The following is a 22,836-nucleotide window of genomic DNA, read 5'->3' on the forward strand; positions in this document are numbered from 1 at the left end:
GCTGGAAGCTTAATGATGTCTGCAGGGCCTGCTGGATAAGGGAAGGGATGGGGCAGACAGAGAGCCGGTCCAGGGCTCCAAGGCAGGAGTGCTCAACACAAGCTCAGGGCGTGGAGGCCAGAGTCGTGAGGGTGGGAGAGGTGAGACCAAGGCGGTCAGCGGGGCAGACCACACAGCACCTCTCCAGAGATGGATCACACCATGTGGCGAGAGGGGTGAGTGCTCCAGGCAGAAAAATAATGTGACATCTTTTATGCATTTTAAGTGTGGAGAATGCTGGGCACAGTGGCTCAGGCCTGCAGTCCCAGAGACGTGGGAGCTGAGGCAGGAGGATTGCAAGTTTAAGGCCAGCTGAGCCAACTTAGCAAGACCCTATCTTAAAATAAAAAGGGTTGGGAGGTGGATGAGTGTCCCTGGGTTCAATCCCCAGTATGAAAGAAAGAAAGAAAGGAAGGAAGGAAGGAAGGAAGGAAGGAAGGAAGGAAGGGAGGGAGGGAGGGAGGGAGGGAGGGAGGAAGAAAGAAGAAAAAGAAAGAGAGAATGTGGAGAATGGAGTAAGGAAGGCCAGAAAGGAGGCTTGTTTAGGAATTTAGAGAGGAGAGCTGAGAGAGGGAGATGACAGAATGACTTTTTTTTTTTTTTTTTTTAATGGAGCTGACCAGCCTTGCAGGAATCAGGCTGCAATTTCTCTTTCTTGTACAAGAAGAGAGAAGAATCAAGGATGACTCCCACTTTAGCCTGACTCAGGATGAGTTAGTGCCATTCACTGAGATAGAAAGACCAGAAAAAAGTGGATAATTGGTTATAATCTGAAATACAGCTATGAAAGAGAAGAGCTTGAGGTTCTGAAATGGAATTTGAGAGATTCAGTGAAGGTCCCCCCCTGAAAAGACTGTTGAATATAGGATTTGAGGGAAGAGTTGGAGTGAGACAGATGAAGAGGCAGGAGGGCTGTGTGTGCAGAGGTCCTGGGGCACTCCGACCAGCGTTCATTCCAAGTTGGTTATTGGGCACCTGTGCCCATACAGCATGACAGGGCAACGGAAAGCAGAGGTGAAAATATGCAAGGAGGTCTGAGATTGTCACCGAGGGCCACCCACCATCCCAGCATGGTCAGCAAATCCTTACCAAGGAGGAGACACCAGAGTTAAGTTTTGAAGGATGCTTGAAAGTTCACCAAGAGAAAAAGCGTGACGGGGTCATTCAAGGCTGTTGTTGAAGCAGAAAACACAAAGCTCCGAGTAGCCAGCATGAAATACTTGGTGGGTGGCTCGTGAGTAAATGAGTGCGGGGGAGTGGAGGAGCCGCGGAGCCAGGCTGCCTGGGACGCTGAGCAGGGCGAGGAGTTGGACTCCAACCAGACAGGCAGCGGGGAGCGGTGGGGAGGCTGGAAACCAGGGGGTGGGGGAAGATCTGCATGATCTCCCCCACCAGACGCGTCCCCCATCCTGGAGGGCTGTTCCTGTGGCACGTGGGACATGTCATGCCCCAGAACTGCCTTCTGAGCCAAGCACTCATGCCAAATCCATTAATAACCTGGCTGCCAAGCGCCATTGCTCACTTCTGACACTATCCAGGCGACCGTCCCGTCCAGGAGTCACCGGCCTGAGAACTTAACACGACTCCCGGCAGCTCAGTGTGCACATCACCTTGACGGTGACCTCTGTGCACTGAGCCGCAGCCTCCAATGGCCGAACCAAAGGCTTTTTTGATGAACCAAGGCATCTTGGTCTTTCTCTTTTCATTGTTTAGCCGTAATATATAGGTACTCCTAATACAGAGCATTTGGGAAATATGGGAAACCCAATACCCCCACAAAGACCACTGCGGTTGGCATTTGCCCCCCATTATTATCCACGCGTTTTCCACCATTGAGATCATTCCACAGAGATTTGCCTTTTCGGTTATCACTTTAATCATTTGTAACTTTAAAAAAGTATCTTCTCATGAACCTTTTAAACCTTAATCTCTACGTTCACCCTAATTTCCTAAACCGGTCTGGATGGACAGAGCCCAGAGAGATAAATCTCCCTCCCCCCCACCCTGCCTGGGACAAACGGACAGGAAGTGCTTTGTATATGGAATATCCCCCCAAAAGTCAAGAGATGGAGACCCCATCCAGGCCCTCCCCCTCCCCCCGGGGCTGTCCTTCCAGGGTCCTAGCTCGCCTCCCCCAACCGCAGCCTGTGAAGCACCATGCCTTCCCCGCCCAGTGCATCTTCTGGGTATTATCATCTTTAAAGATCCCTGCCCACAGACATTGAAAAAAAAAAAAAAGCAAATGGCAGAGCTTTGTTGCCACGTCCTTGTTAGTGAGAGATGGCCCCCTTGTCCAAACATTTGATAAGCAGTTGTATTTCTGCTGTGACTCATTCATCCCTGTCCTCTACCCATATAGGAAGTGGGACTGAAATGTTATTCTTATCGATTTGCATAAGCACTTGAGATAGTGCGGTATTTATATCTGTGTGTCTCTTTCCATTTTAGGTTGCATGAGCCCGAGAAGAACGCCAGGGATATAACCCAGGTACAGTCCTTGGTGAGCCGCCCTTCCTGGGAAACTCAGGGTGTGATTTCCTTGCATCAGCCTGAGTTGCAGATCCGGTTCTAAATTAAGACTCTGTCCCCCCCCCCACCCCACCCCCCCTGGAGAGAGGCGGAGGGGAGAGGATCTGTGCATTCCTGATTTCCCGTGTCCTCTGCGGGCTCCTCCTCGCTGCTCCAGCCAGGAGACTCTGATGTAACCTTGCTTCATGGTGCCACTCCAGTGGGGCGCCAGGCACCATGTGTGCTGGGTGGCCTGGTGCCCTGGGGTCGGGCTGTAGCCCTGCATTTGCTCAAGGCAGTCCCCCCACCAGGAGCACCATTCCCATCAGCCCGCTCCCACCTGGGGTAATAGCACAGCGGGGCCGCCAGGGCCTCTCTAGCTTTTGCTGCTGGAAAGACCCTTTTGTCATGAATTTCCTCCCGCGGGCACCTCCCTAGACCTGGCAGTCCCCCTCAACATGGCTAAGGAGACTTCTTAGGCAACGTGATTGGCCTGTTTCTGAGCAAACGAGATCGGCCTATTTCCAGCTGACCTCGTCAGACCTGGGAGGCAGGGGCCCCTCAGCACCTGGTAATGCGGCAGGCCCTGCTCTGAGCCCAGTAAAGGAGCACCACCCATCCTTGACATTTCCTGGGCGATTGGCATCATTTAGACATAATGTGTTGACGAGGCCGGGCTGGGGGGAGGCCGAACACCTCAGCCTGCCCTCCTGACCCGCTGCAGCCCCCACAGCCCTGGGCATGAGATTGGGTGGGAACTGGAAGAGACAGAACCATGTCCAGTCGTGGCCTTCTCCCCAGTCTGGACTTCTCTCTGGAACCTTCTGGGGAAAGGACGATGGTGAGAAGAATTAGTCATGGAAACCTGTAGAAATCACCCTCAAAGACTTAATGAGCACCAGCTTCATGCCAGGCCCTGGGCAGTAAGCAGGGCAGTCATGACCCTGCTCTGGCCGAGCTGGCAGACCTGAGCCTCGGGCCCTGAGGCTGGGCACCAGCTCTTGCTGGGGAGGGACTCTGGCTGTCCCTGTGGGTTTCGCTGACAGCAGCTGGGGAGCACCTGCAGGGCTCAGGATGGAGGAGCCCTGGTGAGGGAGGGCCACAGCCCGAGAGCCAGCAGACCCTGCCCGCTGGGTGACTGCCAGATCATCAGGCCCGCTTAGGTTTCAGTTTCCTCGCCTGGGAAAGGGCCCGGTGAGGCCCGGGAGGGGATATGTGGGAGTGGATGGTGTCCAGAAGCCTAGGATTGAGATCAGCAGCTGCTGGGCGCGGGCAGAGCAGGCTCTAGTTCACGGGGAGACATTTTAAGGCGCGATGGCCGGTGGTGAGACGAACGTGGGAGGTGTGCGGCTTTGCGAGTGGCTGGCGTGTGTTGGCGGTAAGCGATTGCAGGTGCCAGGCTCGGTTCTGAACGCTTGCCTGGATGCTTCCGCTCGATCCCCACGACAGCCCTGGTGAGAGGCACGATTATTATCCCTGCTTCACAGATAGGGAGACTGAGGCCCGGAGAGATTAAAGGATCTGCCAAAAGTCGCTCAGCTTGAAAAGGCAGAACCAGGATTCAGACCCAGGCCTTCTGACTCCAGAACCTTTACAACCCCCACAGCTGATGATCTCACTCCCTCACCGCTGCTGTTCTGTCTCTCAGCTCCGGCTGTACCCAGAGTGAGGGTGAAATCATTGCCATCCATTGTTCGCCCTTCCCTCCCTCCATCCATCCATCCATCCATCCACTCATTAATCCATTTGTTCATCCATCATCCATTCATCTCTCTATTCACCCGTTCATTCATCCATCCATTCATCTGTGCATTTATTCATCCATTTATCCATCCATCCATCAATCCATTCATCCGTGCATTCACTCATCCATTTATCCATCCATCAATCCATCTTTCCACCTATTCATCCATCCATCCATCCATCAATCCATTCATCCATGCATTCACTCATCCATTTATTCATCCATCTACCTAAACATCCATCTATCCACTCACCTATCCCTCCACCTATCCATCCATCCACCCACCTCTCCATCCATCCATCCATCCATCCATCCATCCATGCACTCATGTCTTCAACATGAATTGAGCCTCTCCTGTGCCAGCCTTGGTGCCCGTATCAACAAAAGTCCAATGAACATTTGCCAAATAAACACATGAATGAATATGAGTATCCCTTCCCATATGGGGACATCATATCTAGTCAAGCCCCAAGCCGACCCCGTCCTTGGCAGTGGGTACTGTGATGGGAAGCAGGAGAAGGAGCCTGGGCCCAGCCAGGGGCATGGAGGGCAAGGAAGCATCTTAGAATAGAGTCACGCTTGAGCTGAAATAGACTTGGTGGATTTGTGACGAGGAAAAGGAGGGGTGACGTGGGAAGAGGGGTGAGAACCACCGGTGGTTCCAGCTGGGAGGAGGGGACAATGAAGGAGGACTGTGGGGAGACTGTGCCCAGTTGATGGTTGAGCAGGCTGGATGCTCCAGAATGACCTTCTCTCCGTGCCTTTTAGATCCAGGACACAAATGACATCAATGACATCACCTATGCCGACCTGAACCTGCCCAAGGAGAAGAAGCCTGCCCCGCGGGCCGCCGAGCCCAATAACCACACAGAGTACGCCAGCATTGAGACTAGCCCACCATCCAGGCCAGAGGACACCCTCACCTACGCCGACCTGGACATGGTCCACCTCAACCGGGGCCCCAAGCAGCCAGCCCCCAAGCCCGAGCCGTCCTTCTCGGAGTATGCCAGCGTCCAGGTCCAAAGGAAGTGAACAGACTGTGCTTGGCTCTAGGGGCCTGTCCCCACGAGCTTTCTTGTCCCACATGGAGTGGTCCATGTGGAGGACAGCCAGCCCAGTCCCGGGACGGCTGGGTGGCGTCGGTCCCAGGACCAGGAGTGAGGGTGGCTCCCGTCTGCCCAGCCCCCTCGGCTCTCCAGCATTTCCAGGGCAGCCACGGCCCCCACACCCCACACCCCGTCTGGAGGACTGATGTTGTCGAACCACCTACGGAACCCGCCAGCGCCTCTGCTGGGGACCAAGAACTGTTGTGCCTCTGACCGTCACTCACGGGTCTGGGTCGTGGTCTTAGAGACCCTGGCTGCCTCCTTGATGCCCCAGATCCTGCTCTTCCAGGATGAGGAGGACAAGACCCCCCACCTCCTCTTACCACCTCCACCCAACTGGGGCTTCTGGGAAATTCTTTCCCTGTAGATCCAACTGCCCCTCCATGGAAAAGGCTGGAAAAAAAATAAAACTGAGACGCGAGTCCTGAGACCCGGGAGGTTGCTGCCGACAGTCCTGGCCTCGCCCGCTCCGGGTCCATGTGCCACTCTGGAGCATCTGCCAGCCCCACGGGGCACTGGGCGCGGCCCGCCTCTCCTCTCAGCCCCCAGCTTGCTTCCCCCCTGGCAGCACTAACCCAGCAGCCTCGCCCTGGGGACGCCTGTAAATTATTGAGAAATGTGAACCGTGCAATCTTGAAGCCGAGGTGTTAGAAAACTTGATCTGTGGTGTTTCGTTTTGTTTCGTTTTGTTTTCTTTTTTTTTTTTTCTTCTTCTTCTTCTTCTTAAAACAACAGCAGCGTTCTCTTGGCTCTTTGTCATGTGTTGAAGTTCACGGTTGGGTCTTGTGAAGTCTGAGGTTTAACAGTGTGTTGTCCTGGAGGGAATTTTCTTACAGCAGAAACCGAATCCTTCCAAGTCCCAGAGCCCCGAGGACCTGGAAGAAGGACCCATCCGGCTGCTCTGTGGAGACATGTAGCCTTCTCTCCGGGACTCACTGGACCGCGTCCTCAGCTGGGCCACCCAGTGGGGTCTGTTCCCTCCGAAGCCCCACGGTGGTAAGTGCAGACCTGTCCAGACCCGATGCCTCAGTCTGCTCTTCCATAGAGTGGGAAGAGGGACGGTGACACCCCTCCCCACCATTTCTCACAAGCACTTTAGGGACATGCACAGGGAGGGACACTGAGCCAGGCTGTTTGCCTCACCCCCTTAGCCATCGCCCCCTCCTCATCCGGCTCTCAGAACTCATTCCTACAAGGAAGAATCTTCCATTTCTGCTCATGAACGCCATTGGGATCAGACTGGAATAGATCCTGGTCACTACCAGGCAGCCCAGCTCTGAGCCAGGGCAGACCCCCCGCCAGTCCCCCGCCCTCTGGTTCAGGAAGTCAGGCAGAGGCTGTGACCCAGTCACCCTCTGACTGCCACCCTTGTAGCTGGGTGCCAGGGCCTGGCTGGGCCCAGGAGCTTAGGTCACAACCCTGGTTATTCAGTTTTCACATATGGCTTGTAGACTTGAGAAACGAATGTCCCTGATCCCCTGAGCTGTGGGAAGCCCATGGCACGCCTGGCTGTCTGAGCCAGACGCTGAGCCCGCCTGCCCGCCCGTTTCTGCAGGTGCAACACACAGGTGAGACCCAGGGGCTCAGCGCAGACCCGCCTCTCCGGGGCCGGTGACTGGTGTTTTACACCCTGGCATCTGGAAGTTTGCTGAGCCAACGGGCCACAAGGGCAGTCTTGGCCTGACAAGCCAGCTCCTCGGTGACATCTAGGAGCCACAGTGGCCCGGTCACCTGCTCTGGCTGTTTCTCAATTCCAAAGGGTGGGCTTGTTACCCTTCGCGTCCCTCTGCTCTGCCCAGAGACAGCACACGTGTGCACACACGCACGCACAGACACACACAGGATTTTTAAAAGAATGTTTTCTTGGTGCCATTTAAATTTTGTTTTACTTTAATTTTGGGAGGGGGAAATAGGGAATGAGGCCAAGGAAGACTGTAGTTTAGTTTCAGCCGGGCAGCCTGGAGAGTCCCCGTACCTTGTGTATGGAACCCCAGGAAAAGGAAGAGGTTGAAATAAACCTGCGGAAGGAGCGTGGTTTCGGGAGTTTATTTTCAGACTGTTGGGAAGGAAACAGGCCCCATTTTGTATATAGTTGCAACTTAAACTTTTTGGCTTGCAAAATATTTTTGTAATAAAGATTTCTGGGTAACAATGACGACTTTGGGTGCTGTGTGTCCTTGCCTTTGGGATTGTAACTCAGGGCCTCCTTGGAGGCTATTGTCTGCCTGTCCCCAAGATCCTGGAGAGGGTCTGATGTGGCCCAGGCAAGGCTTAGAGACAATCTGCAGTGCTGGCTCCTCTCTCCAGGTGTGGAAGACCTAAAACTGTTGGCCTGCCTCAGAGAGAGTCAACGGAAGGTGACAAAAATCCAACAGACCTCTGGGTTTGAATCCTGACTCTGCTTTTTGTAGCTGTGGGAGTCTGAGCGTCTCTCCTTCTTGAGATTTGCACCCCTCATCTGCACAGTGGGGATAATTAAACCCCCTGCTATGGCTCTTGGGAGAATTAGGAGAGGTGACAGGTGCTGAGACCCATGCGTGGTCCATGGCAGACTCTCACTAAGTGTGCAGCCTCACCATCCTGCCTCACCCTGCACAGTGGGCCAGCAGCCCCTCCACATCTGTGGACCTTAGACAAGCAGCCCACCTCCCTGGGTCTTCACTCTCCTCCTGGCAAGTGCCAATGTGTAGTAGGTGCTCAAGAAAGGGTAGTTCCCTCCCTCCCTTAGAGAGTGACACTAGTAATGATAGTTATGCAACAAGGCTAATGCATATATGGTATTACTACTCCTTAGTGTTCACTATGTGCTAGCACGGCATGGGGACCTCTCAGATCTGGTAGCTCTACCAGGTCAGTGCTGTTATGGCCCCCATTCGATAAACAAGGCACAGAGAGGTGATGTCATTTATTCAAGGTCACAAAGCTAATGGGTGACATTGCTGAGTCTCAGCTCCAGCAATCTGACTTCAGGGCCTGATGCCTATCCACCACGTTGATAGTCAATACATCACATGTTAAGCACCACCCACAAAATCAACTGTAAGAGCTAATGGGGACGTGGCGAGTTATGTGCCAAATGCTTGAGTTACTCCTCTTTTCATCTCCCAACCCCCCTGAGGGAGGTGGGAACTCCTTCTCTATGCTTTATAAAGGGGGAAATAGAAGCCAGGTCACTTCCTGCTGTCCCGTGGCCAGGGTTGGAAGGCAGAGGCTGACTCCTCCCAACACGCGCCTTCAGTGTTCATCAGCCCAGGGACTGTGATTGTGCCCATTTTGCAGAAAAGAGCATTGAGTTTCCGGGAGTGCACACCCAGTCAGGTTGGGTCTTAACTGGAATGCCCCGCACCCTTTACCTGGTCCATGTGCTCAGGGACCACCGGAGCCTCCTGCAGGACTCAGAGGTCGCCTGCATCTCAGGCGACAGAATTCGGCAGGTTCCTGGCCCTCTGCCTGAGTTCAGCTCCATAGGGCCCTTGGGGCCCAGTCCATGAAATCTGCACGCCACTTGCAGGGACCAGGTGCAACCCAGGAGAAGGGGCGGAGAAAGGCCTCCTTCCTGGGAAGCAGCAGTGATGGACGGGGGCGTCCTGGCAAGGAGACTTGGGGGAGGTATTTTATGCCGCGCCTGGGCCTCTCTTCTCCACAGCCCAAATCTCCAGGGCTGCAGGTCAGCAGGTAAAACAAAAGTTGATGGGCGCCAAGTGGCCTTTTTCCTGCCTGCTAGGAAATCAGTCAAGCTTTTGCATTTATCGGGCACCTCCCTTGGGGCTCTTCCTCGTGCAGAGGAGCACGCTGCCCCCCTCCCTCCATAAGAACCAGCCCTTGCTCACAGGGGATCAGGAAAACCTCCACCCCCAAACCTGAAGAGTGCTCTCCGCGAAAGCCCCCGTCTCTCGGAGCCCAGTCTCAAAGCCAAGAATCACTGAGGCTTGTTTATTTTATTTAACTTTACGTGAGCACATACCTCACATCAGACACTCTCCTAAACTCTGTACAAATATTAACTTATTTAATACCAACTCCCTCCATCCTCTTAACCTCTAAGCTAGATACGATGATTACCCCATTTAATAAAGAAATTGAAACAGTCAGGTTCAACATCCTGCTCCAAGCTGAGAAGCGAGTCTGGGGATGTGGCCCCGCCAGGCACTGAGCGGGCTTGATGGGGACCAGGGATGGCTGGAGACCCCAGGGGTTCACAGGAAATGCTCAGGGTGCACCAGACCCTGTGGGAAGCCAGGAAGCCCCACACGGTCTCCTCACTGAAGTAACGGAGGGTCAGCCTGGTCACCAGCCGGTCAGGGCGAACCAGAGTCTCTGGGGGGCTCTGTCTGCCACTTGTGGGGTCTCCAGTGTCCCCTTCCAACATAGAGCTCTGGACCTGGGTCTTGGTTTGTTTTCTGAACTCAAGTTCATGACATGGAAAATGGTTTTTAGAGGGACACGTGTCCCAAGTGTGCAAAAGCTGGGTGACGGAGGAGGTCCTACCCTTGGAGGGAAGACGGGGAGGAGCCCGGGGACAGGCCGTTCTGTAACTCCAGGGAAAAAATCCCCCAAGCTGCACTCGGCGTGCCTCCCCTGTACAGAAGCTAGACCTCAAATTTTCACCCAGACTGGTGACCCACCCCGCCCCCAACCTTTGATGCCTGCCCCATTCTGACAATTTCTTCAAAGCAGCGTCAACATCTTATCTTTGGTCCCTAAACCCAGGCCAGGGTCCTGGTCCAGGTGAGGAGCCCGAGGAGCATGGTCAAGTTAATTTGAGAGATAGCATCCCAGAGACCAAAATAGCACACGAACCAGGGAAAGAAACACAGTGGGCAGGAAGATCAAGGACAGCGGGGACAGACCGTTTGTCTGTCATCCCTTCTTCTGCTGAGGCTCCTCTAATTACTCTCTCTCCCACACAGCCTCGCTCCCCATCCCCCCACCTCCAGCCTGTGACGTGCAGGCAGATCCTGGCCCTGCGACCTTGGGCCAATGACTTCACCTCTGAGCCTCAGTTTTCTCACCTGGGAAATGGGGAGAGTGGCAGCCTGCACCTCCTCTCAGGGGTCCAGGGAGGGTTCAATGAGAAAATAGGTGCCACAGCTTCCACAGTAGTGTGGCACCTGCAGTGCCCAACACCACACCCATAGCCCCCCCCACACACACACCCACACACACACACACACACACACACACTCACATCCCTTACCCATGCACCAAGGCCAGGTTATCACAGGAACCCCACATTGGCTCCTCTCCCCTCCTGGCTAAAATTACTTATCAGGTCTGTTTCCCTCCTTAGCCTGAAATGGCTCCCATGTACCAACTTTGGGGACTCACACTGGAGCCTAATTTCAGTGACCTCTTCTCTAAATTCCTGTCTGACTTTCTAAAGGACATTTCCTGCTCCTTGACCCTGTCCCCAACTACAACTGGACCCTCTGGCCAGGCTGGTCTTCCTGTCCCAACAATTACCTGCTGGAACCTCCTTTGACTGATTGTCCTGGCCCCACAGAGAGTCACTCTGCTGTGACCTGGTGTCCTTCCAACCAGACATGATCTCCCCAGCCCCAGGACCTCAGGGAGCCAGGCCTCAGGATGAGGGAGGGTACAGCCTAGCCCACGCAGATGGCGTGCTGGTCACTTGCGTTGTCTCACAGAGCCTCAACACCCCTGGCAAATGAGTGCTATGGTGTCCATTTTGCAGATAAGAAAATTGAGGCTGGAAGAGGGGAAGAGCTAAGCTCGAGATCACACATGTAGCTAATAATTATGCCCCAAGCTCCTCCTGGGAACCTGGCCCTGTGCAAAATTCTGTGGATATGATATTGACTAGAAGATGGGCCCCACACAGATGAGCTCATGGGGAACGAGGAAGCCGGAGCAGCAGCAATCTCAATGCAGAAATGAGGCTGCAGGGATGAGCACTGTCCAGCGCCCAGAGCAACCACATTAGCATTGAGCCAGCGGGAGGGCGGCACTCCTTCCAAGAACCTGTGGAGAGCCAGGGCTTTTGAAAGACCAAGGTGAGAATAAAATGTTCAGCTTAGACAGAAAGCTGGTTAATGTTCTGCAAGGCGACAAAACCATACCTTTGGAATTATCTTTTCAGCCAGATGGAAGTCTCTCACACCTCCACCAGACAAAACCTCCAAATTAGCACCAAGGGTGGTTTTATAAGATCTGGGCCCTAATTGAACAGCAAAGACAAACTCAAGTGTATTCCTGACAGAATTAACCAATCCTCTAGTGGGTCTTTGAAACATGCCCCAGCGTGGCAGAGAAAGGGAACGAACGTCACCTTTCTTTGCCTTCTTTCCAAGTTTGGGCCCTGTTCTTATTAGGGGAAAGTGCGTAGGCCTGGCTCAGCCTGCATAGGGCAGGAAGTCTCCCCAAAGAGGAAATTCCTGAGCTGAGACCTAAAGGATGAGTAAGGATGAGCCAGACAGGGCCAGGAGCCAGTGCCAGGCAGAAACCAGCCTTCCCTGTGTGAGCTGGCCCCTGCCACACTCTGCAGCTCCGCCTTCCATGGCTCTCTCCAACGCCCCCTGCACTGGCAACACCAGCCAGCAGCCTGTTTCTAAAGTGAGCCACAGGGCCTTTGCATATGTTCCCTCTGCCTACAACACTCGCTGGGTCTTTCCTGCCTACCCTCCAAACTGCCATAGCAACTGTGGCCAGCACTTCTCCCTGGGAACACTTGTCATCATTTGTAATTACACTTGGCCTCACAGTGCTTGATTAACATCCCTCTGCCCTGGGAGCTGCCTCCGGGGAGGGAGGATGCTGGATTTCCCTGCCCAGCCTACAGGAAGCATCCAACAGTATTTGTTGGGTGGAGAGGAGGAATGAATGGAGGAACGGGAGGATGGAGGATGAATAGGTATATTGATAGATGCATGGAAGGATGGGTAGACAGGAGGATGGGATGAGATGGATGGATGGATGGATGGATGGATGGATGGACGGACGGACGGACTTAAAAATTAGAAGCGGATTGAAGGTTGGATGGACAGATGGGAGGTTGGACAGGAGGATGGATGGACAGGCAAATGGGAAGTTGGATGGGAGGATGGGAGGATGGGAGGATGGGAGGAGGGATGGGGTAGAGGGAGGAAAGCAAGAGGAAAGAAAGGACCCGGAGTTTGGATGTTGCTTGGAGTCTCCGGGGAAAGGAGCGCTCTGGCTGGCAGCTTGGATCTGGATTCAAACCCCAGCACCTGACTGCTCCCTCGGAGTTCGTCTGCCTTTCATCGTGATCCCGGGTTAAGAGCGTTCACTTTTTAAAAACGGCACGCATGCTCCCCAGCAGGCAAGGAGCCCGTGACCCCCGTCTGAGCCTTTGGTGCCTCTTCTAGGGAAGCTGGGGCTATACTTAGAAAACAGGATGAAAGATGGCAGAGAGATTTCTCTGTCCTGAAATTGCACAACCCAAGCTCTGCAGTGAGTGGCCCAACTTTGAGAGCCACCAGTGATTGGCCACTCAGCAGATGCGTCCTCCTGGCCCCACTTCAAGGACAACAAGCCAGGCCCTGGTGGTGGAAGGTGCCGCTCCCACCCGCGCCCGGCTCCTGCCCCCGCGGGCCACTCTGGGAGGGGTCAGCTGGTGCCGCAGCAGGTCAGGTGGAGCGGGGCCACGGACCTGTCTCCAGAATGAGCCCGGGTGAGAGTTTAATGGCGGGGAGGCTGAGGCCTGGCTGGGGCTGTGGGCCGGGTTCTGCCACCGCTCCCTGGGTGCCAGTAAGTGCACCCCGTGCACATGCAGATTAACGCATTAGCGCTGAGAGTATATGCAGGACGCAGAGGCGCTTGAGCAGCCAGGCCGGGAGCTGCCATTACGCAGGACCTTTTGCTGGAGATTTTTTTCTTGGGGCAATTAAATCTTCAGCTGTCTCCTCACAGGGAGTGCCAGCTTGCATTTTAATTATTCTTAAAAGGGGGAAGTAGGGGAAAGGACACACGGCAAAGAATTAAAAAATAACAATCTGCTTTATAAACAGGGCCATCCTTTGGCGGCTGTGTGTCTCTGTTGGGAAGCTTCTCCCCCCATCAACTCCACATGCCGTTGACCTTCGGGCTCCAGGCTCCCAGGGGCCTCTTCCTGGGGAGGTGGGGAGGGGAGGGAAGGAGCAAGTGTCCTGGGTGTGAAATATGTGTTGGCGTCAGCAGCCTGTGTGACTCAGGGTCCTCTCTGCACTTCCCCCCACGTCCTACGAGGTGGAAGTTATTAACCTCATTTTACAGATGAAGAAACTGAGACAGAAAAGTAATTGGTAGTAACATGACTTAGAGCAATAAAAAGGAAGGAAGGATGGCTACAGGCAACAGGCTGCGGGCATCTCAGAAACTCCATCTCAAAAATGGAGTCGGAGGGGCTGGGGATGTGGCTCAAGCGGTAGCGCGTTCGCCTGGCATTCGTGCAGACCGGGTTCGATCCTCAGCACCACATACCAACAAAGATGTTGTGTCTGCCGAGAACTAAAAAATAAATATTAAGAATTCTCTCTCTCTCTCTCTCTCTCTCTCTCTCTCTCTCTCTCTCTCTCTCCTCTCTCACTAAAAAAAAAAAAAAAAATGGAGTCGGAGCTAAGGAATGCAAGCTATGGTTTAGTTCATGTCAAGTTCTAGAACCTGCAAAACTTACCTGTCAGGTGTCAGGGGGAAAGGAGGGAATTGACCAGAAGAGGCAGAGAAACTTGTGGGCAATGGAAGTTGTTCTTTACCTTGATTGGGGTGGTGCCTAGAAGGAGGTATCATCTATGAGAGCTCATCAAACTGTATCCTTAAAGATGAATGCATTTTAATCCTAGTAGCTTAGAGGATCGCAAGTTCAAACCCAACCTCAACAACTCTTTGAGGCCCGAACAACTCAGTGAGACTCTATCTCTAAATTTAAAAAAAAAAAAAAACATAAAAAGAGCTTGGGATGTGGTTCAGTGGTTAAGTGCCCCTGGGTTCAATTTCCTGTACCCTCCCCCCCAAAAATAATAGCACGCTGGTGAGTTACTATTTATCTAGACCTCGCCACACACCAACTCTTCTTGTCTGCACTTCCCACGTGTTGAACGGTTGATCCCTCATGCTCATCTGTGACACAAGCTTTAGGAGCATCCTGGTCCCCAGAGGAGGAAACTGAGGCCAGGCAATGTTCAGATATGTGCCCAGGAGACCCCTCGCAGGAGGCAAGCCTGGGCTCAGGTCTACGCAGGCTGAGGCTATGCCTTAAAAGTGAAGTCCGGGGGCTGGGGATGTGGCTCAAGCGGTAGCGCGCTCGCCTGGCATGCGTGCGGCCCGGGTTCGATCCTCAGCACCACATACCAACAAAGATGTTGTGTCCGCCAAGAACTAAAAAATAAATATTAAAAATTCTCTCTCTCTCTCTCTCTCTCTCTCTCTCTCTCTCTCTCCTCTCTCACTCTCTCTTTAAAAAAAAAAAAAAGTGAAATCCGGGACTTCCCAGCCCATGAGCTCCAGCGGCAGCGTTGGATCAGGGCCTCTCCTGCAGAAGGGCAGCTCCAGCATTGGGTAGAGAAACATTTACTCAGCCTCTCCGTGGGTAGACACGCAGAGAACAGACTAACCCAAGCCCCGTCGGGAAGAAAGGGGATCCCCAGATAATCAGAAAAATAAACATAACCTGGGTGTGGTGACGTATGTCTGTAGTCTCAGTACTCAGGAGGCCAAGGGCAGAGGCAGGAGGATGGTGTGAACCCCAGGAATCCCAGGCTGGCCTGGGCAACACAGTGAGACCCCATCTCAAAAAAAAAAAAAAAAATAGAATGAAAGAAAATGGGAAGTCAGCGACAAGATCCAGACAGTCCACACCACACCCTCCGTCACATTTTCTCACCCAGAGCTGCTGCTCCAGCATGCACCAAATTCCTGAGCCACCTGCTCCTAACTCGTTTCCCTTCCAAGCTGTGTGCACTGCTGATGCAGGGCAAGTTGCGTGGTGTCATCTTTCAGGAACGGTGGCAAAGGCCCTTTGAAGTCCTCTGTCCTGCTCTAGGCATCTGGAGCCTGGAACTCTGCTATTTCACAAGTGCCCCCCCATGCATTCCCCTGTTGGGGGTGCCAAGAAAGTCACATTCTAAGCCTGGGTGACAGCTGGGAGCCAAACGACTGAACCAAGCCATCGGGCCCTGTGGAGCCCCATGTGGCCCTGACTCGAGGAACTGGGACGTGGCTTCCAGGCCGCCTTCTCCAAATGTTGACGTCCCTGGCTTGTAGTCACTGTGTGCTGCTGTGCTGTGGGTCTCTGATGGGCACTGGGAGCACATTATGTAGTGCATTCCTCTCCATAGCTCTGGGCCATCGTCCATGGTTCCCAGAGAAGGAGAGTGGCTTGCCCAAGATCACACAGAGCTCTAGGAGCAGAACTGGCCTGTTCACAGCCAGAAACTACCTCTGTACCCCAGTGACTCAATATCTGGGAATCAGACCCTCTGACTTCCTGGCTCCTGTGCTTCCCAGCTCCATGAACTTGGAAAAAAAGTTCTGTACCAGTTTCCTCCTCGGTGAATGGTGCCCCAAACCAAACCGACCCCAGAAAGTCACTGTGACAATCCAGAGAGACAAGCGAATATGTGTAAGAGTGGAGAGAGCTGGCCCAGGTGGCTGTGAGTGCTCAAAAACTGGCGGCAATGCGAATCGTGTGGACTTTGGTTAATTTGTGCTTTTTTGTAAGTGGGTTCATATCTACCATACTTCTTTGGGGCACCTTTCAAGTAAGACTTTTAAACAGCTTCAGGGAATCCTGGTGTTTGTTTTCTCATTCCCCAAACACAGAGCAGGCATCTTCTGGGTATCATGCAAGGGCCCCTGCACCCCCCACCCCCATTTAGTCTTTGCCCTCGGTTCTAGTGGGAGAGATAATTAATAAGAGGACAAATGAATAGTTGAGACCATGTCACCTTCTGCTGAGTGCCATGAAGAAAATAAAATGGACAAAGTGATGGGGAGATGCTGTTGGGGTGCGGGGAGTAATTTAGATGGATGGATGGTGTTTGTACTGCCCCCTGGAGGAAGAGAAGGGCACAGCAAGGGAAGGCAGGGAGAAGCCAGTAGAATATTCCAGGCCAAGTGAAGAGCCAGGGCAGAGGCCAGACAGAGGCCAGAGGCCAGAATGAGCTCCAGGAGAAAGAAAGTGAGCATTTGTTTTTATTTTTGTTTTTGTGTTTTTCTTTTGGGCACTCAACCACTGAGCCACATCCCCAGCCCTATTTTGTATTTTTTTTAGAGACAGGATCTCACTGAGTTGCTTAGGGCCTTGCTAAATTGCTGAGGCTGGCTTTGAACTTGGGACCCTCCTGCCTCAGCCTCCCAAGCCGCTGGGATGACAGGTGTGTGCCACTGCACCTGGCTAGAGAGTGAGCATTTCTTAATTGACACGAGTGAGGCAGGCCTGTGGGCCTGGTGAGGAGCGTGGGTTTTGGACTGAGAGAATTGAAATGCCACTGGGGCAAGGGATGCTGGCCACATGTGGAAATGCACTGGAAGGACACCTTCAGGCCATAGAGTCACAGAGACACCTGCAAGGGGCAATGAGGCAGGGACTCAGGGAGGCAGCCTCCAGCTGCAACGTGCCTCACCCAGGGAGCCCACAGGACCAGCCGATGGGGAAGAAGGGCTGAAGGGAAAGGAGAGATGAGTTACCGATGACAGATGTCACCATGATCATTTAATTAACAAATTTCCTATTGATATACATTTGGGTGGCTTCTATTTTTTCCCTCCTTGCAAATAATTTTGACAGAAACATCACTGCCTAGAAATTCCCAGAAGTGAAATGGTCAGGTCAATCCATATGTGAACACTTTTGGTCATTTCCAGACTGTCACGTGTCCGTGTCCTCATCCCACTCCTGTCCAACGCTCAGGGGCCCCAGTTCCCTCTCTTGGACTTTCTCCACCTGCTCCGCTCCTGGGAACGCTCTCTGCCCATCCCCCCCACCCCTGGCACAAACTCATGAGCCTCAAACGCATTTGGATTCCTTGTCGCCATCTGGAATTAGAAACCTTAAGAAGAAACCCTCAGAAGCAAGCGGAGTGGCTGCAAAACCTGCCCAGGGGCCTCCTTTTCCCTGGGAGACAGAGAAAGGCCTCCAACACCCTGAAGTGGGCCAATTTACTCCTATTCTTCCAACAACAAAGAATTTGCTTTTCTTTCTGTTCAGTCCTGAAAACAAGTCCCCCCACTGGGATGGCAGGGAAACCAGGCCCCGAGGTGAAACTGCAAAACTGCGGAGGACCATTGCAAAGCCCCTCATTGCAAAGCCCCTCGTGTGGGCCAACAACCTAGAGAGCCGCCCTCTGAGCCCTCCACCCTCGGGGACCCAGTGGGCCTTCCCATGGCCAAGCTGGTCAGGGTCCCTGGTTGTGGCCACCACCTGCCAGTGGAGAGCTGCTGGCTTCCGTTCCACCCGGCTCTGCTGCCAGGGTTTCCTTTTCATACACGACCTTTTAAAAGAAAGGATTTTCTTTTAATCAGCAGCCACTGCATCTGCAAAGCTTGAAGCAACATTTTAGTATTTCTCCCTACTTAGGGCTTGTGCATTTGGTTCATTTGGGGGGAACTTAAGATTTCAGAGCTTCATGACTGGCACGCCTGCAGTATCTCATGCTAACCTTGGCATGGGGGGAAGCCAACGTTGGAGATGGTGTGTGTTATCTTTCCAAATGGACCCGGTGAGCTACTTAATTGAGAGAAGATTTTGCAACACGCTGCTTGTTCATATCGCACTCCCTTCTTACCCACAAGGTACACACTCCGAGACCCTCAATGGATGTCCCAAACCACCGAGAACCCTGAGCCGCATCTATTCTGTTGTTGCACCATTCATTCATATCCGTGAAAACATGCCAAGCAAAATTATGGACAAAGGAAAACTACTGTGTCTTATCTTTTAAGACAAATGACTTTTTCCCCCTAGTGAGACGGATGAATAGCAAACTCAGATTTGACAAAAACAGAAATTATTATTAATTAACTGCATTGACAGTGTCAACGGCCAGGCTGGTGGGCTACTGGTCTCTTTTTATTGTCTCGGTAACTCTATACAGGAGGTATGGGGGGTTTTGTATGCATTTAACAGGTGAGGAAACCGAGGCACTGTGAATGTATGCTACCTGGAATTTACTCAAGGACACCGGGCTGGTCAAGGGCACAATCAGGGAGCAATCCCCCATCCCAGGACCCTTCCTTGGCCCCTGGTCTTCGCCTGCCGTGGGTTTAGGATTAGGTCAGCCTAGAAAAACCCAAGTTCGGTTTCACAGAATTCCTTCCCCATCTGGTTCTGGGTTAACAGTGGCCATGTGCCAAATTTGGGGGCAGGTGGGGATGTACCAGGGATTAAACTCAGGGGCACCTGACCACTGAGCCACATCCCCAACCCTATTTTGTATTTTTTTAGAGACAGGGTCTCACTGAGTTGCTTAGGGCCTTACTTTTGCTAAGCTGGCTTCGAACTTGTGATCCTCCTGTATCAGCTTCCCAAGTCTCTGGGATTACAGGTGTGTGTCACCATACCTGATTCACGTGCTGTGGATTTGCTCAAGGTTTCCAAGGCTGCAGTGAAGAGGCCACCATGATGATGGGCTCCCGGGCTGGGGTGGCCGCTGGTTCCCCACCTGGCTGCTCTGCTGTTCATGGCGTGGCGGGGGTCAGTGCTCCCCCTCAGCTCCTGCAGCCATGCCAGCCCTCCTCCTTCCCCTGGGCCAGGAGGACATGCAGCTCCTATGGGCAGGTGGCAGGTCTCGTGTAGGCCGCTGCGGGGGCACACTGGAGGTACTGACAGACGCATTCCCCTCTGTCCTTCCTTTCATCCACAGCGGCTCTCCTTTCCAACTGGCTGCTGCTCCAGCTCCTCAGACCTTCCAGGTCCACCCTGGAGGCAGAGGTGGCCCCAGCCAGCTCCCACAGGGCACAAGGTCACAGCCTCAAGGTGAATCCCTTGTTCTGGGCACAACTCCATCTTCTGTGGGTGGTGGGTTTTTGTTGTTATTGTTGTTGTCTGTTTTGCTTTTTGTTATCTGCAGCCCTGGGATTGAACACTGGGCCTCGGGCACGGTAGGCAGGTGTGCTACCCCTGAGCCACGCCCCCAGCCCCCTTGCCCTGGATCACTCACAAAGGCTCTGCGTCTCTGGTGGGCCCCTGACTGCTGCACAGGGGGCCGATTTTATTTATTTATTTATCACTTATTATTGGCTTGCTCCCCTTCACCTAGATTTGACAGATTCAATTAAATTTCAATTTCACAAAAATAATGAATACTTCTTAGTGTATCTCATGCAATATTTGTGACATATGCTAAAATTATTTGTTGTTTGACTGAAATTCAAAACTAAGTGGGCATGGGATCCTGGATTTTACTGGTAACCACCCTGTCTCCATCCCCCAGAGAGACCTCCTGGACTGAGCCTGTCCCTGTAGCCAGATGTGACAGAAGAGCATTCAAGACTGCACGTGAGCAACAGGCCGAGCCATGGAGGCCGGAGCAGGACAGGCTGAGGTGCTACTGGAAGGCCGCAGTGTCTCCCTGAGGAGGAAATGCAGAGCTGGGAAGTCCTCCAGGGGCCCCTAATCCACCCACTGATGACCACTGCCTTCAGGAGAGCGCCCAGCTTCCTGCAAGAGGCACTTAAAGGCCACCTCACCTTCTGCCCAGCTCATACCTCCACCCGGGGACTTGATTGACCCTAAAGACAACCTCTTCTCATGCACAGCCACACAGCACACCTTGGCTCCTCTTGCCTGTGTCCTATGTAAATTTCTATTCATCCCTCACTCTCCAATGCCTAATTTCTTAATTAAATAAGGAGCACAAGGGCTAATGGACCCACCCCAGGAGCTGTGAGAGACAGAGGCAGAACAGCCTTCTGGCCTCAGTCTCCACAGACTCTCATCCTATAGCCCCTGAGGACAGGTTGGACTTAGAGATGAGTGTTTTGACCGTGCAGTGGCGCGCATCTATAATACCATGGGCTTGGAAGGTTAGGTGGGAGGATCACAAGTTCAAAGCCAGCCTCAGCAACCTAGTGAGGCCCTGAGCAACCTAGCAAGACCTTGTCTCAAAATAAATAAATAAATAAATAAATAAATAAATAAATAGGGCTGGGGCCGTGGCTCTGCAGTAGAGCGCTCGCCTTGCATGTGGAAGGCACTGGGTTTGATCCTCAGCACCACAGAGAATAAAAAATAAAGGTGTTGTATCTAACTACCACTAAAAAAATATTTTAAATAGATAGGGCTGGGGATGTGTCTCAGTGGTTAAGCATCCCTGGGTTCAATCCCTGGTATTAAACAATTTTTTTAAAGAGTGTTTTGGAGTAGGGGGTTGTTTTTTTGTTTGTTTGTTTATTTTTATTTCTTTATTTTTTTTAAACTAGCAATATATTGTGTGGGGACAAGTGCATGGAGTACTGCATACATGGCATACGTTAAGGGCGTCTGAGTGGCAGGGAGCACTTGTCCCTATAGTAGTGGTCCAGAATGAGGGACGAGAGGGCTGGGCTGAGGCTTGGTGGTAAAGCGCTTGCCCAGCATACAGAGGCCCTGCGTTCCATCCCCAGCACCCACCCTGCACCCACCAAAAACAGCACGAGGGACATGGCCAGCAGACTTGCCTAAGGTCGGCTTCCGGCTCTGCTGCTTACTAGCTGCCTTCCCTGGGCCTCACGCTGGGCATCTGTAGAATGGGCATGAGAAAAGTCCCAAGCTCCTGAGGTTGCTGAGAGGTGGTGTGAGTTGGACGCCTGGCTAAGCTCCCAGCAGAGCCTAAGCACACCTCGGGGTTGCACTGCGGCTGCCGTCACCCGGGCTTGGGGGCTGCATGAAGGAAGACGATCTACTCTAATTCCACAAAAAAACACTGTCTGCGCCAGACTCTCCAGGAGACGTCTGTGTGCAGCCCTCCGCTTCCTAAGGGTTTGTTAAGCCCTTCAAATTCCCATCCTGCCATTTCTAGTGTGTGGCCTTGAGCAAGTCAGGTCAGCCTTGCTCACTTCACCTGCCAAATGGGGAGGGTGACACCACCTGGCGGAGTCCAAGCAGGGAGCACCTGCCCTGGTACACGGGCCTGGAGACTTGGACCCTCTGCCTACTGCCATTTCGGATTCTCCCCATGGCTGTTCTTAAAACCAAGGAAAAATCCAGATAAACCCACTGTCCCTAGCCCAATTCACCTCCTCTCAGTAATCTCCAACCACCTTTCCCTGCGCTTCAGCCCATAAACACCCCCCAGTCCTCTCCCTGGGGAGGCAGAGTTGAGCTCGGGTCCCCTGTGTCCTCGCACTCGGCCGCCACTCCGTGAATAAACTCTTTCTCTTTTGCAAAATTCATCCGTGTCAGTGACGGGCACATCGTGCTGCTGGCATAACGGGGCCTGGTTCCGTGACATTCTGTTTCCATTTCAGTTTGCATGTAACTCTCCCCCACAGTCGCAAACCCGTAAGGACTGGGCTCCATGAACAAGTCTGTACCCAAACCAGAGGGCATCCAATACGCAGAAAGAAAGCAGGAATCAGCCATCCCCTCTCTCCTTTGACCGCTGGCCCATCTGATCAGGATCTGATCAGAGGAATCGATCAACAGCCCTTGCTCCTTCCCCTATCTTTTCTAGGAATCACAACTTAGGTTTGTAGCTGTCTAATTTATTATTATATGGTGCGGTGCAGAGTAATTACACGCTGTGGTATAATTTGTTATAACTTGGGCTGAGGCCTATAACTGTATAATTTATTATTATACAGTACGGTGCTGAATAATACGAAGAGTATATAATTTATTTCAGGCTTATGAGCCTAACCTGTAATCCAAATGCAGCACGCCGACTCTGTGGATGAGTTAATGTTTCTACGGTAACCTCGACTTAGATCTTTCTTCTCTTCTAACTTCTTTCCTTGGGCCTTTCAGAAGACAACCTGATAGTGCTGCCAAGTTCCTGGCACTTTTATATTTTAAACAAAAGTGAAATCTTGGATAATCCTGGCCCAGGTTGAGAAAATGTGTTACATATTGGGTCATGAAAAAAAAGACAGCCCAAAGCTGTCACCTTGTCCAGTAACAGTTGTCATTACAGGGAGGTCACAGCTTGCCCGAGGACATGCCAATAGCAGGTGGAAAACCATGACCGGACTCCAGCTTCCTGGGTCCCCAGCAGGCTCCCTGGCACGCGGCATCTCCATTCATTTGATAACTAATTTTTGTTCTGTTTTCAGCCCTGGGAATATGTCATTGGACCAGAAAATGTTCTGTCCTCATGGAGCTTCCTGGGCTGAGGGCTGGGAGCATCAAGCTTCCAGGTCCCTGTTTCATAAAGTGTCCCTGGGATCGGCGTCATCTGTATGGCCTGGGAGCTGGAGAGAAACTGCAGCATCTCAGTCTTGACCTGCTGAATCACAGTCTGCATTGTAACAAGACCCCCTGGGATCCACATGGCTGACAAGCTGGGC

At 52.7% G+C, this 22,836-nt stretch overlaps 1 protein-coding gene and 1 long non-coding RNA gene across 6 annotated transcripts in view; both read left to right on the forward strand.

Annotated features, from left to right (window-relative positions):
• LOC308646318 (tyrosine-protein phosphatase non-receptor type substrate 1-like) overlaps positions 1–7,552 on the forward strand; it is a 41,515-nt gene extending 33,963 nt beyond the window's left edge. For 3 of the 5 annotated variants that reach the window (XM_081289080.1, XM_081289082.1, XM_081289081.1), the window contains 2 exons: positions 2,488–2,539; positions 5,060–7,552. In XM_081289080.1, the coding sequence (XP_081145206.1) occupies positions 2,488–2,539; positions 5,060–5,323 (316 nt within the window). In that variant the 3' untranslated portion in view covers positions 5,324–7,552. The remainder of the gene's footprint in view (positions 1–2,487; positions 2,540–5,059) is intronic. The other 2 variants (XM_081289079.1, XM_081289083.1) reach the window with 1 other exon arrangement.
• A 5,373-nt stretch (positions 7,553–12,925) lies between these two features.
• LOC308647872 lies at positions 12,926–20,422 on the forward strand. The gene is made up of 3 exons (XR_014021722.1): positions 12,926–13,048; positions 19,215–19,327; positions 19,785–20,422. It is a non-coding gene; the product is annotated as an uncharacterized lncRNA (long non-coding RNA).
• Positions 20,423–22,836: the final 2,414 nt, after the last annotated feature.

This window comes from Spermophilus citellus, assembly GCF_964194105.1.
Source record: "Spermophilus citellus genome assembly, chromosome: 4".
NCBI classification, from domain to species: domain Eukaryota; kingdom Metazoa; phylum Chordata; class Mammalia; order Rodentia; family Sciuridae; genus Spermophilus; species Spermophilus citellus.